Consider the following 15086-nt stretch of genomic DNA (forward strand, 5'->3'; position numbering starts at 1 on the left):
AGGTAAAAATTGAAAATATACATCAATTTTAGTATTAAACTGGAAAACTTTACAAGTTGCTTGCTTCCATAGATGACTGAAGAAAACAATGAAGATGATAGGACATATGTAAACACTTGATGATAAGATCCCACATATTGTTTTTAAAAATAATGAACAGAACAAGAAACAAGAGGTGTACGACCATACATTTTTCAAATATATACAGTGAGATGCACAGCTTGAATTTTAACTGAAGTCGTAGCTTAGCATTGAGGAATACCCGGCCAGTTATAAAATGAAGCTGACATTCCAAATCATCAACCAGCAGAGTTCTGACAGGCAAACTCTGGTCCGCTTATTCATGTCTCATGTAGATCTAATTTAATATTAAAATGGTGGAAGGACTCATAGCCTTTTTTTATAGTTTATACTCTATTCTATAAAGGAGCATGCACCTATTGTTTCTATAATTCGTATTTCTCAATCCCCTTGATATTGGCTTTTGGTATTTCATTTTGATGTATTTTGTATATCAAAGAGGGCAATTTTAGTTTGGAAAGTCTGTTTAGTTCCAAGTCTTAATTTTTCCTTGACATGAAAGGACTGCCAGTTATAAGATGGGATTTTGATTTCTAGCAAAGCGGGCTTTGTTTAACCCTTGTAAATCTTGTACTTTACACAAAATAAATTTCAATTTTCAGAATTACAACAAACAGGCATAGTGATTTAAATTAGCATTTTAAGTGTCTTTTTCTACTTGGCAGCATTCTTTGGTTGCCAAAGAACAAATAAAACCTGTCAAACCCCTTTTTTAATAGTATTTCTCTGACATATAAATACTTTTATCACTTTAATTATACTCTGTGCATGCTTGAGGGGAGCTCTACTGTGAAGTTTCTGCAGAAACTCTTAGAATGTTATAGAAGGAATGCAAAGTTCATTCTTTGGTTCAATCGATAGTTGGAGAAGGAACTAGAACACATGGGATTTCATCCTATGTATGCATGCATTGAGTAGTTAATGGGGACAAGTAGTTGAGCTAGTTAAAACAGAGAAAATTTCTTCTTTAATACTATTCAAATTCTCGAAGAATCTTTGTAGGTCTGACTGTGGGTCTGCCACATGATGCATATGATGCATGTTGAATTATTTTAGCATTGGAAACAAGGCTTCTTAAATTCTAAACTAGATATTCCAGAGAGGAAATTCTTCATATTGCCTTCAGAATTCAATTATTGTTGTTTCTTGATCTCGTTCCCTAAAGAAAACTTGCTATGTGTTAAGTGGGAACACAAACTTATATTTCATTTCAAAGTAAAAATGATCCTTGCCTGTTACCTGTAACTCAGAGTATTACTGCTTAGATTCTAGAACATTAAATGAATTTTGCTATCCTTTAGTGGTGTTTAGAGAAAATTTTGTGTGGATATATGCTCCAATGCATGCTTGTCAAATTCATTATAAGTTTTTAACTATTTAGGCATATATAATTTTCTAGGCTATAACATTTACATGTTTGAAGGACAGAACATCTCATTTTATGAAATTCATTGTTTCTTAAATTGAAATAATGCTTATCTTATATATCATTTTCAAGCTATTAAAATATGATTTTTATTTTTTTAGAGTTAATAGCATATGTTATCATAATATTGTAATGGTGAAATTTGCATACCCATGCCATTTCCCGTTTATTCTTGTGCCCATTTTGGGAGAATGCCTTTATTCTTGTGCCCATTTTTGGAGAATGCCTAAGTATATGTACTTAATGACAAATGATTTAATCTCATGTGAAGTTGGCCCCGTTCCCCTAACCCTTTACTTATCATTAATTGTGCCCATATGTGCACACTTTCTGATACATCCATCATGCATTAATTATGCCCATTCATACACATATCTCAATTTATCTGTTACCCACCATGATCTGACCATTTACAAGTCCATGGTCATTTTAACAGGAGGTAGATTTGGCCTGTAAAATTTTAAAATTGAAATTGAAATTGAAATTCTGCTAGCTATTGTGAGCTGACTAAACAAATTATTGCTCAATTTGGTGCAATGTGCATTTATCTAAAGGCACTAATTGCATCTATTTCACATCCTCACACATTCTGTTATCGGCTCTCATCCTAGAAGCAATAAAGGGGTAATCAATAGTAGAACACTTCTAGGGCATTGCTCGCTGTCATATGATCTTTTATGCATTGTAAAGGGTTGACCTAGGATAACATGTCCCCTCACAACATAGTGACAACCCTCTAAAAAGTTTCAAAATACCACCAATCTTCAGAGCAAAGGGGATAATAGAGCAGAGGAGGAGTGAAATTAGCAAAGAAGAGAGCAGAAGCACAAAAACACAAATATCAGATCTGCATGGTTGAAGGATGAATCCATGGATGTGGAAAATATCTTGAGGTGTGGATTTGATCCTGAAACAAGCATGGATTCAGTACAGAATCTGAGACCTTACACAGACAGGGAGGTAGCATTTTCTGGTCAGAGGCAATTCTGAATCGAGCACTATATTAGAAATCGTTTAATCTTTATTTATAAAGCTAATTACAAATGTTTTGCATTTACTTGCGTAGAATTGCATTTAATTTAGAATATCCATACCTGCAGCCTATGTCACAATGTTCAAGTTCGAGTTCGTGTTCAGCAACAGTAAAATTCAGATGAAGTTCGACAAAGGAAAAAAATTCGAAAAAGATTTGTGATTAATACAATCTTTTTAAATATAAGTACTATACTAAATTAAATCTTATTTTAAAAATATATAATTTATAAATACTAAAATAATATTATAGTAAATATAAATAAATTATATAAACTTAATATTATTAACAAGGTAAATAAGTTTAAAAAATTATTTTAAATTTTTTATATATAGTAAATTGAATTTAAAAAAATAAAAATTTAAATTAAATTAAATTATAATAATTTTAAAATATTTTTAAGTAAATAAATTTAAATAAAAGTTCCAAATTTTTTAAGCATATCAAGATTTGATATTTTTTGTTGCCGAACTCAAACTTAGAAACAAAGTCAACATGAAATTGATTATGCTTTCACTTAGAAATGACAATATTCTAAGTGTGGTCTGCAGCTCATGGGGAATTTAAGGCTATCCTAGATTGTGGACCATAGGCTTTGATTTAGAGGAGAAGCTTGTCAAAGTCATTCGTTTAGATGTACAAAGTTACAAACTCCAGCGTGAATTATGGTTGGAAGAAGTCTTTAAGGAGATTGGAGATGCCTTGGAATAAAATATGTACACAATTCCACTACGATTGAAGCAAAGGTGATGGCCACATATGCTAGGATATATGTGAAAATCAATTTTAGTTAACTAGTTTTGATAGTCCACCAAATTATGCTCTTTTTTGGGTACTTGGATGTAGGGGTTGGATTTTTCAATGTTTGCTGATTGGTGTTATAACTATTGAAGGTTGGATACATTGGTAAGAGGTGCATCATGGGTAGGATAAATCATGTTAGACTCCTTGAAGAGGAGTGAAAGGTATGGAAGAGTTTTCCCTAACAAGAAATTCAAATTTAAAAGTTGGCAAGAAGGAAGTTAGTGCTAGAGAAGACAAATTCAAAGGAGGTGGCTACCATAAAATGGCCCCATTTTAGTTAATTTCAAAAGAAGGGATTCATTGGAGCCTATGGAAATAGCCACTAGAGATGAGAAGCCTCTCTCTCAATGGAGGGCATTGTAAGAAGTGAGGATATGTTAGATGATGGGGAGAGTGAAGAGGTTGTAAAAGATATTTATGAAGATAAGGTGGGTTGAATGTCCTTGATAAACATTGCTTAGTAAAAATCAGTTGATAGAGGAGCACAACATAGACACTATGACTGCCTTAGCTAAGGTCATGGACATGGGGGAACTAAAAAAGGAATGCATCCACCCATCACCAAATTATGTTAGAATAGAGGTGAACATCTCCGCCCATGGAATCATGAAAATCATAAGTTGGAGCATTTGGGAGTTGAATACACTCGATAAACACTTTTTGTTAAACCAGTTTGTAGAGGGGCACAATGCAGACATTGTATTACTCTAGGAAATGAAAATCAACATAGATATGAAGGATATGCTAAGGAGTATTTGGAGGAGGAGCAAGAAACTCGTGGTTGACTCTATTAGCTTGGTAGGGGGTCTAGCTATTTTATAGGATAATAGAGGTTGGGTTTGTTGGTGGATTCCACTCAGAACATACCTCAAGTTGTCATGTTCAAATAATCAAGAGTCAATTGAATTTTTAGGGTATTCTTTCCAATATACATGGAATGGATGTGGATGTAGGTAGGGCTCAAGTTTGGGACGATTCGAGGCGTTTCAGGGCACAAAACAAGGAATATAATTGGCTACTATCAAGGGACTTCAATTCACTTAAAGGAAAAATCATGGGGCAACATTAGGGCTGCTTTTTGTTTATCCTCCTTCATGGCTATGTGCATGGATTTGTTGCTTTTTAATAAGCTTTCAAGCACACTTCTCTCTCCTTTAAGCTATTACGCTTTGTAGGCTCTAACCACTAGCACATTTGGATGGAAAGCAATAGAGATCCAAGACCCAGGGGTTGTCCTTTCAAAATGGGACTTCTATGGTTTGAGCACCTAGATTTCATAACCTAGCTTAATGGGTGGTGGAGTACAAATTTCAAAGGTTATATGAGATGTGTTGCAGATGAAATTGTCAAAAGTCAAGGTAAAGCCACAACATGGAACAAATAGGTGTTGGGAGATATTTATCAAAATAAGAGAAAGGTGGAGTCCCTATTCTTATAGTTTGACTCTAAAATTGTAGGGCATAGCCTATCAAAAGATAATAGAAGTTGAAAAGGTGATCTCATGGATGAGTTAAATAGGGTTTTGTGAATGGAATAATTATTTTGGTTGTAGTTGTCAAGGGGTAGTTGACATGGAAGCTATCGAGGTAGAAGGGGTGAGGTACTTGTCACAAAAGTTTGCACCCTTGCTAAGCTATCAACCCAACAATCTTGTGAAACATGGAAACAACCTAGAAGTGTGGGACCTTTCGCAAAGGGGTTGAATCTCCATAGAAGGACAACTTCCTTCTCAATCCAAGTGTAGGTGTTGAACCAACTCAACACTCCAAATTCCACTTTAAAACCTATTCTAACAGTTTGTAGAGGAAAAGGGAAGAATGAAATGCTTAAATGAAAGGAGGTGATGCACCAAGATAAGAGATGTCCCTCTCCCCACCCTGAAATGACACAAAGAATCAATCAAAATACTCTAGAGATGCACAAAATCTAGTTGCATGAATGACCCCAATGCATGTATGGAGGTTAGATTTTGCTAAATGTCAAAAGGGGAGAGAGTTTCCCACAAGTCGCACTCATAAAGAAAGTTAACACAGAATATTAGAGAGAAATCTACCAAACATACACTTTAATGAAGGTAGGAAAACATACGCAACATACATAAGTCAAAGAGAGCCTAGAATGATGGTTTCAATTCATTCTCAGGCCAATGGCCAAACTTATAGTTGCAGAATTGCAAGAAAATATACAAATCTTCAAGAGGAGTGAAAGAGTAGAAGGTAGCTCAAGCTAGCAGGGAAAAAACCCTTTACAATGAGGCTTAACAGCCTATATATAGCAAACTGGTTGCAGAGAAGAGACCAATAGTCAAAGAGGGGAAACCTTGACCTTGGCATAGGTCGAGGAATGTCAGTTTGGGAAGGTAGGGAAGTGCACGGATCTAACATGTTTGTGCGTGCAACCAACCTGGCCATGCCTAGACAAGGCAATCCCAAGAAGAAAAGCACTTCTAGAAGGTAGATTGCTTGACATTCCAAAGTTAGAGCATGCAGACCTGACATGAAGGCCATCAAGTAACCATAAATAAGCATTGCCTTGGACTCTACTTGATTGCAATCCTACAAAAAACATGAAATACGCCCTTGTAGCTCCATGAATGAAAGTAGACAAGTGTTGTATTCATTGGAGATCGGGCATCAGGTTCTCAAGAAATTGCTGCAAAGGGAGAGGTTTCGGGAACCCCAGAGTTTGAAGGGATGAGAGGGAGGAGATAGGAGGACTTCGGATTTTGGGGTAGGGGTAGATTGGTTCCCCAAATCTCGAAATCTAGACAGGAAGGGAAGTTTGGGTTTCAGGGTTTGGGGAGATAGGATACCTTCTCCCAAAGAGGGAAGGGGTAGAGTGGTTCCCCGAATCCCGAAATCCTGAAAGAAAGTGAAGTTCGGGTTTTGGGGTCCGGGGAGACATGATACCTTTTCCCAAAGAGGGAAGGGGTAGATTGGTTCCCCAAATCCTGAAATCTATAAAGGAAGGGAAGTTCGGGTTTCGGGGTCTAGGGAGACAAGATACCTGGTTCCCTGAATTCTGAAATTGAGAAAGGAAGTGGAGTTTGGGTTTCGGGGTCCGGGGAGACAAGATACCTCTTCCCAAAGAGGGAAGGGGTAGACTGGTTCCTCAAATCTCGAAATCTAGAAAGGAAGGAAAGTCCAAGTTTTGGGGTTTGGGGAGACAGGGTACCTCTGCCCGAAGAGGGAAGGGGTAGACTGGTTCCCTGAATCTCAAAATTTGGAAAGGAAGGGAAGCCCGGGTTTCGAGGTTGGGGGAGATAGGTTACCTCTTCCCAAAGAGGGAAGGGGTAGGTAGACTGTTCCCCGAATATCAAAATCTGGAAAGGAAGGGAAGGAGAATGGTCGAATGGACTCTAAGGTGTGAAGGCAAGATGCAAGGATGAAGGAGAAGGTCCAAACTCCGCCCTATGACAAGAGAACACTTAAACATTTTCTTGATTTCCTGACTTGGTGCCTTATCAACTGGGGGCAGCGCTGGGACATGGAACTTATCTCTGATTGATTCTCACTGATGGACCAAGGGTGTCATAAGATGACAATAGTACTATTGGTTGCTAACCAAGAGAAGTTTCTAGCCATCTCCTGTGCATCAGCCCATCTCCCACTAGGTTTTTGGTTGTCTCTCGTGTATCTCCTCTAGGAAAGTGCAAGTAAAAAGGTTCAAAACTTAAAACAAAACAAAAACATTATCTACTAGTGCAATTGCTATTACCTGGAGGTGCAATGGCCTGATTGGTAAAAATATATATCCACCCTCTTCACTCTTCATAATTTTGATTGGCCATATATCCACACAAAATTCAGTCCCGGAAACCCGTTTCCCTGTCCCCCTGCCCCCTTCCCGGAAACTCGGGGTAAGATAGATATTAATATACATTATTATTATAATATAATATAATATCTTTTATATTATATTATATTATAATAATATATATATAATAATCGATAAATTTATTAAATAACTTTAACTGAATTTATAAATAAAAAAAAACACTCACAAAAAATTCATGTAAGAAAAATAAGCTTATGATTTTGTGAGTCACGAACCAGGCCCCGTACTGAACGCGGACCTGGACCCGCATCTGCGCTGCAGGGCTCGGATCTGGTAACTTAGGTGAATTCTTTGTCTTCTTAATTGTGCATGGTGTTTGCTCTTATATATACATTGCAAGTTTGTTTATTGGCAAGATTACGATCTTCATTTCTTTCATTAAATCTGTAAGTTGATGACTAGTTTATGGAATATCCATCCAGTTTATGTGATATGTTTGGGCTCCTGTATGGTTGAGTAATTTCTCATGGTAATGTAGTTGATTTCTTGTGTGGAAGTTTTTTGAAATATCCAAAGAATTCTTGGATCTGCACTCTACTTGTTTGTTCAACAGAAACAAACTAAATCATGGGCAGTTGTTTTGATTTCATATCATCTTAATCTCCATGATCAGACCCTTAATTCAATAATTTGATCATCTTTTTTCTGTTTGAAATTCGAATAATGTTTGTTCCTTTTTTCATTTCTAGGCTAGTGAGACGATCATTTCACAGTTAATTTTTAGTTGAAATTTATTTCTTCAGGCTTTCTCCAGACATCAATTAATTTGTATTTCAGAAATTAATTAAGAAATACTGACTCAAATTAACTTCATTTTCTCTAGACTGTCATAGCCAGACGCCGTAATATGCTTGTAATGTCCACTGATGGGCCTGTTGGTGCCTATGTAAATGCTTATGGATTTGTTCATGAAATTTTGACTCTCTACAATACAAAAGGATTGGCATTAAGTGGGCAAGCTGAGACTGAGCACAGTTGGTTTCCAGGGTGAGAATTTTTGCACCTATGTTCATTTTAATAATTTACTGATCTATCATAATTTGACTTGCCGTGGAAAATACCTCCTAATTATCAATTTACTGATTGCCCAAACTTATACTAAATAATGGTTTTTCCAGGTATGCATGGACTGTTGCACATTGTAGTGTCTGTGATTCACACATGGGTTGGCTATTCACTGCAGTTAGGGAAGGTTTGGAGCCAAAGTCATTTTGGGGAGTCCGGAGGTCGCAGCTGGCAGACAATACCCAATGATTTTTCTTTGTAGAAAACATTGGATACTTTTTTAACACTATTACCCTTATCTGCTCTATACATGTTTTGGCAGGATTTGTATTTTATTGCTGTAAAAACCTAAGCATGTCATGGAGCAATGATGTTCAATTTGCAATGCCAGCACAGGAAAGATGAGGGCTGAATCGCTGTCATCTCTCCTTGCAATGCACAAAATCTAAATTTATAAAATTGATGTTACCGTCTATTTCATGTAAATTGAAGTTTGCACTTAGTTTGTCTTGAAGGCTTATAATGTTTCTTTGTTAATGTAAGTCAGTACTTCAAAGGATATAATGTTTACAAAGAAGTCTGTTTTGAAAGATATGAGTTAAGGGCACTGGGTCAATCAAGGCAATTTGAGATGTAACATGATATTATAAAATTGAAGAAGTTTGGTTCAATTTGAGCTGTTAGATAGCCAAATGGATAACACAATACTGGGCTTAAATCAAGATCATCTTCTACTAAAAGCTTTGCATTCTTATTCGACCTTGACCTTCTTTATGCAACAAGATTTGAGGCAATTTGTTGTTTAAAACTTTAAAGTATAACCTTAATCTATAGAGAGTAAATTTTTCGCTTATAAGTGTATTTAAATGCCTTTACTGTCTGTTCTTCCAGATTATAAATACTCTTCCAACATAACAGGTGCTTGTAGCAACTCTTGATTCCTAGAATCTTGGTTGATTAGTTACTTGGCTAGGTTCTCCTTGTATTTGCAACACGAGGTTTAGACCACCTATAATCAACCTTAAATAGAAGGGGTGGATTAAGCATCTTCTATATATAATTTCATCTATGGACATGCAATCTGTTTGTGGCCCCAGCTGCCCATTTTTGACTTTCCTCTAAGACAAATGACTTTGGAGGTACAATCCTTTGTTATTCCTTTTTCAAATAGTGGTCAGTGTGTAAGAATGCATACTTATTTTGCAGTGGATGCCTTCTGTCATTGTCTTCTGTAATTCAGTGTCGTCCTTGATATCTCTCACAATCTCAGTCAAATGAGAAATATTCATTTGCATTTCAAGGAAATAATGATTAACTTATGTTTACTCCGAGAAAATCAAGTGCATTTTAACAAAGAACGATCACCTTACGTTTACTTAGAGGACATCATTTTGGTTAAGAATATTGACAACAACAAGAGAGACTGGCAAATGCTTCAAACCACTTCAAAATTTGAAATAGCCATAATCTGAAATGCATGCAAATCTAAACAATATACTTCTTTACATAGTGAGATACATTGGGTAGCAATATTTGCACACCTCAACAATAAACTACTTTTCAGACTATTAAAAACATATCAGTAAATATCATTTTTAAACAACTCACTGTGTCAGAACATAATTTTTAGGCCCTTGCATAACGCACCCCAAATTTTCACTTCCCGAGTTGGGGACCCCCCCTCTCGGTTTTCTTTGCGTTTCAGAATCTCGGAATTCTGGGTTCCAAGTTTGTAACCTCGGGATCTTGGGTTCCCGTGTTTTTTTGGTTTGTTTTGCCGTGTTTTCCCTTTTTTTTTGGTTTGTTTTGCCGTGTTTTCCCTTTTTTTTTGGTTTGTTTTGCCGTGTCAGAATTTTGGACCTTCGGGTTTCCAAGTTTTTCAATAGCGTTTAAGTTGTTGAAACCTTGGAAATCCCGAAGCCCTTGCTTCTTTCGTTTCAGCCTTTGGAATCTCGGAATTCCGGATTCCCAAGTTTGTAAACTCAGAACCTCGGGATCCCCGGTTCTCGGTTTTGTTGTTCCTTCCTCTGTCTTTGCTTGTTCTCATTTGCTTGTTTTCTTCGGAATTCTAGAATCCGGAAGTTCCAGTTTTGGAAGAGGTTTTTCATTTCTTTGGAACCCCAAAATCTTGGGTTCTCGCGTTCTTCTGTGTTTGTTGTTTCGGAATTCCGGGTTTCCGAGGTTCTGGTGGCCTTGGCCTCCTCACACCCTGGAACCCTAGGATTCTGGAATCCCGGGTTTTTGTTTTTCTTTGTTGCTTTCGAGATTTCGTGATTTAGGAATCCCAAGAACCTCAGGAATTTAGTTCCTAAAGTTCCCGGTACCCCGAACCTTGCTGCCCCCCGTGTTCTCATTTATTTGCTTCAGTGTTTTGGGTTGTCGTGCGTGCGACTTTGTCTTGGTGTTGTCGTGTGTTGTCGCTCGTGCATCTTCATTGTTGTGCATGCATCCTCTTGTTGGTTGTTGTCCAGTTGTTGCTTGTTTGCGTTTTCACTTGTTGTTGCTTTGTTGTTGTTTGCTTGGTTAGTTTAGGTTAGCGTTAGTCCAAAAACACCAAAAATCGTAAAATGTTAAAATAAAAAAATTGGAAATTTTGAAAAATAAAAAAAAATTGGAAAACTTTTAAAAAATAGAAAAAAAATAAAAATTGCAAAAGCAATAAATGCTTGTGTAAATGAAATTTAAATTTATCTTTATTCAAATTAAATATTAAAATTAATAAAAATTACATTAATGTTTCAATTATTTTAAAATTCAAAATTGATTTAAATTTTAAATATGTTAAAATTTGAATTAATTCAAGTTTTAAAATGTATTGAAAATACTAATAAGACTAATATAAGTTTTTATTCAAATTTTAATTTTTAAAGTTAATTTTAATTCTATTTGGATTTTTTATTTTTTTGATCCGTAATTGCTTTTGACTGGAGCTTTGAACCAATAGAGTCACATTGGGGGAGGGGGGAGTCACACTGGGGTACCCCTCCTTGTGGTTATACTCTTTCTTGAAGTATTAATACCTCCTTCCTTTTTTTTTCTCCACCTCCAAGCACTGTTAACTTCTACTGTCTCCATTTTCCATTGGCATATCTCCATCGGCCACCATCCTCTAGCACTGTCGCACCTCCTATCCTCTGCCATTCCACCTAGCACAGCCCATCCTCCACCAATCCTCTCTCCACCCTCCAACATCCTCCAGCACCTTCGCAACTCCACCTACATCACCCTATGCCACCTCTTCTTCGTCTTCCTTCATTCTCCTTCTTACCCCCGATCAACCTTAAACAACACACACTAAGCTTTGACTGCTTAGGTGTGTTGAGGGCCCATTCCTTCCACATTCATTCCCATCCGTTTCCGTTCTGCAAACAATCGCAGTTAACATTTCCGTTGCTGTTGTGGGCCCCTCTAACTCATCTCGTTTGCCCTTACTGACCGTGGTTCCCATCTGCATTAATCCCGCTCAAAGTTTAATTTTTAAAACTGTTTCTCCCGCTCGTAAGTTCTCCAACAGTAACAAATAGGTTTATGACTGGAGTGTGTGTGTGAAAAAGTGAAATAAGTATGTGTAAGCTGCAAGACACAACTCTTCAATTAAGTTATTACATGTATGGTTAGATAGATATAAGCATGAATAATAAAACCATAACAAATCGACCAATTGCCTTCTAAAAGATGTGAGTATAGACTTGCTCTCAGATTTGTATAAGCAATACCAGTGATTAGACCACACCAAGATGAAGGATTTAATCTATATGAGCATGATATTAAGCTAAATGGATGCAAGATGGATGAAAGATTCAAACAATATGGATTCAAACTATCATGGATTCAAACAATCATAATTGAAATAAATATGCAAAAAGCTAAACTAAGAAGCAAATAATCTCAAAAAGCAAGCACAATATTTTCAATGACTCCAGAGAAAAAAGTGTATAATAATAAATCTTTAGGGTGTTTTGAATGAGCGCTGAAGGCTGAATTTATAGAAATTCACAAGAGAGATCAAGAGAAAACACAATTTAGGATAAAATGAAATAATTGAGAAATCAGATTCAGTTAACCTTGAGATAGATTCCAATTATAGTTTAATTGAAATGCATTCAGAAAAAAAGCTTGAGTTTGTATTAGAAATGTAATTCAATTAATTCACTCGAGATAAAAATAGGTAATTCTTTAATTTATTCAAGAAAATAATCTTTTCAATGCAACTGAACTTCTTTTCTCAAAAACTTTGAGTTCTAATTTTAGAGAATGATTAAATTCCTTTTAATTGCTTTTCTGATTTCAAGTTTTCAATTTAGAAGAAAGAAATAATATCTCAAGTTTGATTTCTCTTTCAATTCAATTCTTTTATTTTATTTTCAATTTAACTCTTGCTTTGTAATTAATTCCCTTTTTATGATTAAATGGAAAATTAATTAATTAATTAAATATGCTAGGATATTTAATAAATTAAATAGGATAATTGATCAAAATGATATTCTTGGAATGATTTAATTAATCAAATAAATATTTAATTAATATAGAATAATTCACTTGCCATGTGACATTTGATGATTAAAGAATTAATAAATTGTGTGCTCAAGATTGATTTAATTGTCTTTGGTTACGACATTGGTGATGTTGTCGAGATTAGGGGCCCATGGTTTAGATGACTATTTTTAGGGTATTACATTTGCCCCTTTGAATTAATGTGCGAGCAGCGCGTTGGTTTAAAGAATAGTTGATGTCTAGGAGATACCAGTTTTGAACTTGATTGATCATGAACCAGATGAAGAGCAAGGTATTTAACTTGATTTGAAGCGATGCAACTGAACATAGTTGATTAAAGCGAAACCGATCCCGAACTTGATTGGACTAAGAACGATGAAGAGCAAAGATACCAAACTTGAACTTGATTGATCAAGAAGCAGATCTTACTGATCTAGAACTTGATTGAACTAGACACAGTGAGCGAATATAAAATCGGTCTTGAACTTGATGGATCAAGACACGATGAGCGAAGATAAATTGTCCAGCTTGATTTGATGTGATGAAACTGAACACCTACTTAGATTGAGCGTGTGATCAAAGATACTCTTTAAAATTTTGGTTGAGTTTAAACGAATAATCAGCTTGATGAAAAGCGATGAAACTGATTGACGTTAAGAGATTGATTCAGATGAAGACAAATATTAGCTTGATTTGAAGCGATGTAACTGATATGCCCTTAGTGATTGATTCGATTCAAATGATCGAGAGATCTCAACGTGATATGAAGCGATGAAGCTGAGATGCCCCTTAGCAATAAGAATTTGTTTGATTTTCTTTAGTTGAAAATATTTTTGCTTGACTTTTGATGAAGATTTGGGAATTTTCTCGACTTCGAAGATGTGAGGTCATGAGGTCATGAGTATGCTCTCTCGTGAGTGAAATCGAAAGATAACGAGGGTATATGATTTTAGACAATTGTTTAGAGATGATAAGTTATTTGAGCACAAATGATTCAGAGGAATTTTTGACAATTTGGCGTTGATTGATGAGAAACTGAGCGCAAAATTGATTTGTAGAATAAAATTGAGATTCAACGTTGATTCATTAGAAAATGAGCCCAAATTGAAGAAAGATTGAGCTTTTAATGAAAAACGCTAAGTGGTTCAAATTTTGTGAAATTGATTAGCAAAATGATCTCGGATTTCGATTTCGATCTCGAAAATGGACTCAAGACAACCGATTTACGAGCTCTTGATTTGATTTCATCGTACTTGTGTCGATTGATTGTGAGATGTTGTATATGCTTTATTCTATATGTATGCATATCTTTTCAGTATGGATGTACTGCAAATGAATTGGATGTTTATTTTTGTTTCTTTTCATATGCAAATAAAATGAATAAAAATGACTAATGAGTAATGCAAATTGTTTATTTTTTTCTATGCAATAATATGAATGCAAATAAATGTATGAATCTGTATAAGATGCTTATGTATGCAACTAACATCTCAATACACAAGTACTCAATCAGAGAAATGATGAAAAAGAGACCACTTAGCTTAGAAATGATAATGCTTCCAACTCTCATTCATAAGATAGAGAGATCATTGTTATCAATACCGAAATCACTCTAAATTCACAAAATGCAGAATGAAATGCAAAATGAGATGCAACCTAAACCTAGTCACTGGATTTGAAATGCTTAAGTTTCATCATTGAGCGTTAACAAACATAGTAGGCAGATTAGAGTTCCTTTCTTTGCATGTGCAATATTAATTATCTTGTTTGCAATGACCCTTTTTTCGTTTATATCCTTGGATAGATTTTGTAGGGACCCAGATTGCATGATAAAGAAATTCCCTCAAAATAGACAAAGAAATGATGTGAACCTCCCTGTAGCATACAAATAAGCGGAGTCGAGGTATGTGTGGCGATTTCACCTTGATGTGAAGGCTCTTATCACAGACACTCAACTGATTATATGTTTCCAGATCATCAAAATCATTCCTACAAGCAGAACACAAAGAAAATATTATGCCCCCAATCCTTGCACCTCTTAGTCAAGATATAATTCCTCAAGTTACTCAAAGGGATAATAATTGAAAACCAATATAAAAGACAACACACAGAGAAAAATTTCATTCATAGCCCAAATTGTTTAGTGATTGTTTTCAGTAATGTTGTTTTGCTTGTGTACTCAGTGATAAAACTCTTCAGTAGTCAGGAGACAGGTGACTGACTCAGAATGGACGACCAGGTTTCATTGACGTAAAATAGACTTGGTTGATACTGTTTAGGACATGTAATGTACTCTGTCGATTAACCTAAGACTAGGACATTAATCATTTTCAAGCCATGAGGGTTCCAACGAACCAGGATGTGACAAAAGTGACTGAAATATATGCACAAGCAAAAGCGAAGATG

General features: G+C 35.6%; 1 protein-coding gene across 1 annotated transcript in view; it reads left to right on the plus strand.

The window, feature by feature from the left end:
- Positions 1-8672, plus strand: part of LOC131075656 (uncharacterized) — a 34701-nt gene extending 26029 nt beyond the window's left edge. The window contains exons 9-10 of the mRNA XM_058012497.2: positions 8005-8168; positions 8300-8672. Of these exons, the coding sequence (XP_057868480.2) occupies positions 8005-8168; positions 8300-8435 (300 nt within the window). The 3' untranslated portion in view covers positions 8436-8672. The remainder of the gene's footprint in view (positions 1-8004; positions 8169-8299) is intronic.
- Positions 8673-15086: the final 6414 nt, after the last annotated feature.

Source organism: Cryptomeria japonica, chromosome 6 (genome assembly GCF_030272615.1).
Source record: "Cryptomeria japonica chromosome 6, Sugi_1.0, whole genome shotgun sequence".
NCBI classification, from domain to species: Eukaryota; Viridiplantae; Streptophyta; class Pinopsida; order Cupressales; family Cupressaceae; genus Cryptomeria; species Cryptomeria japonica.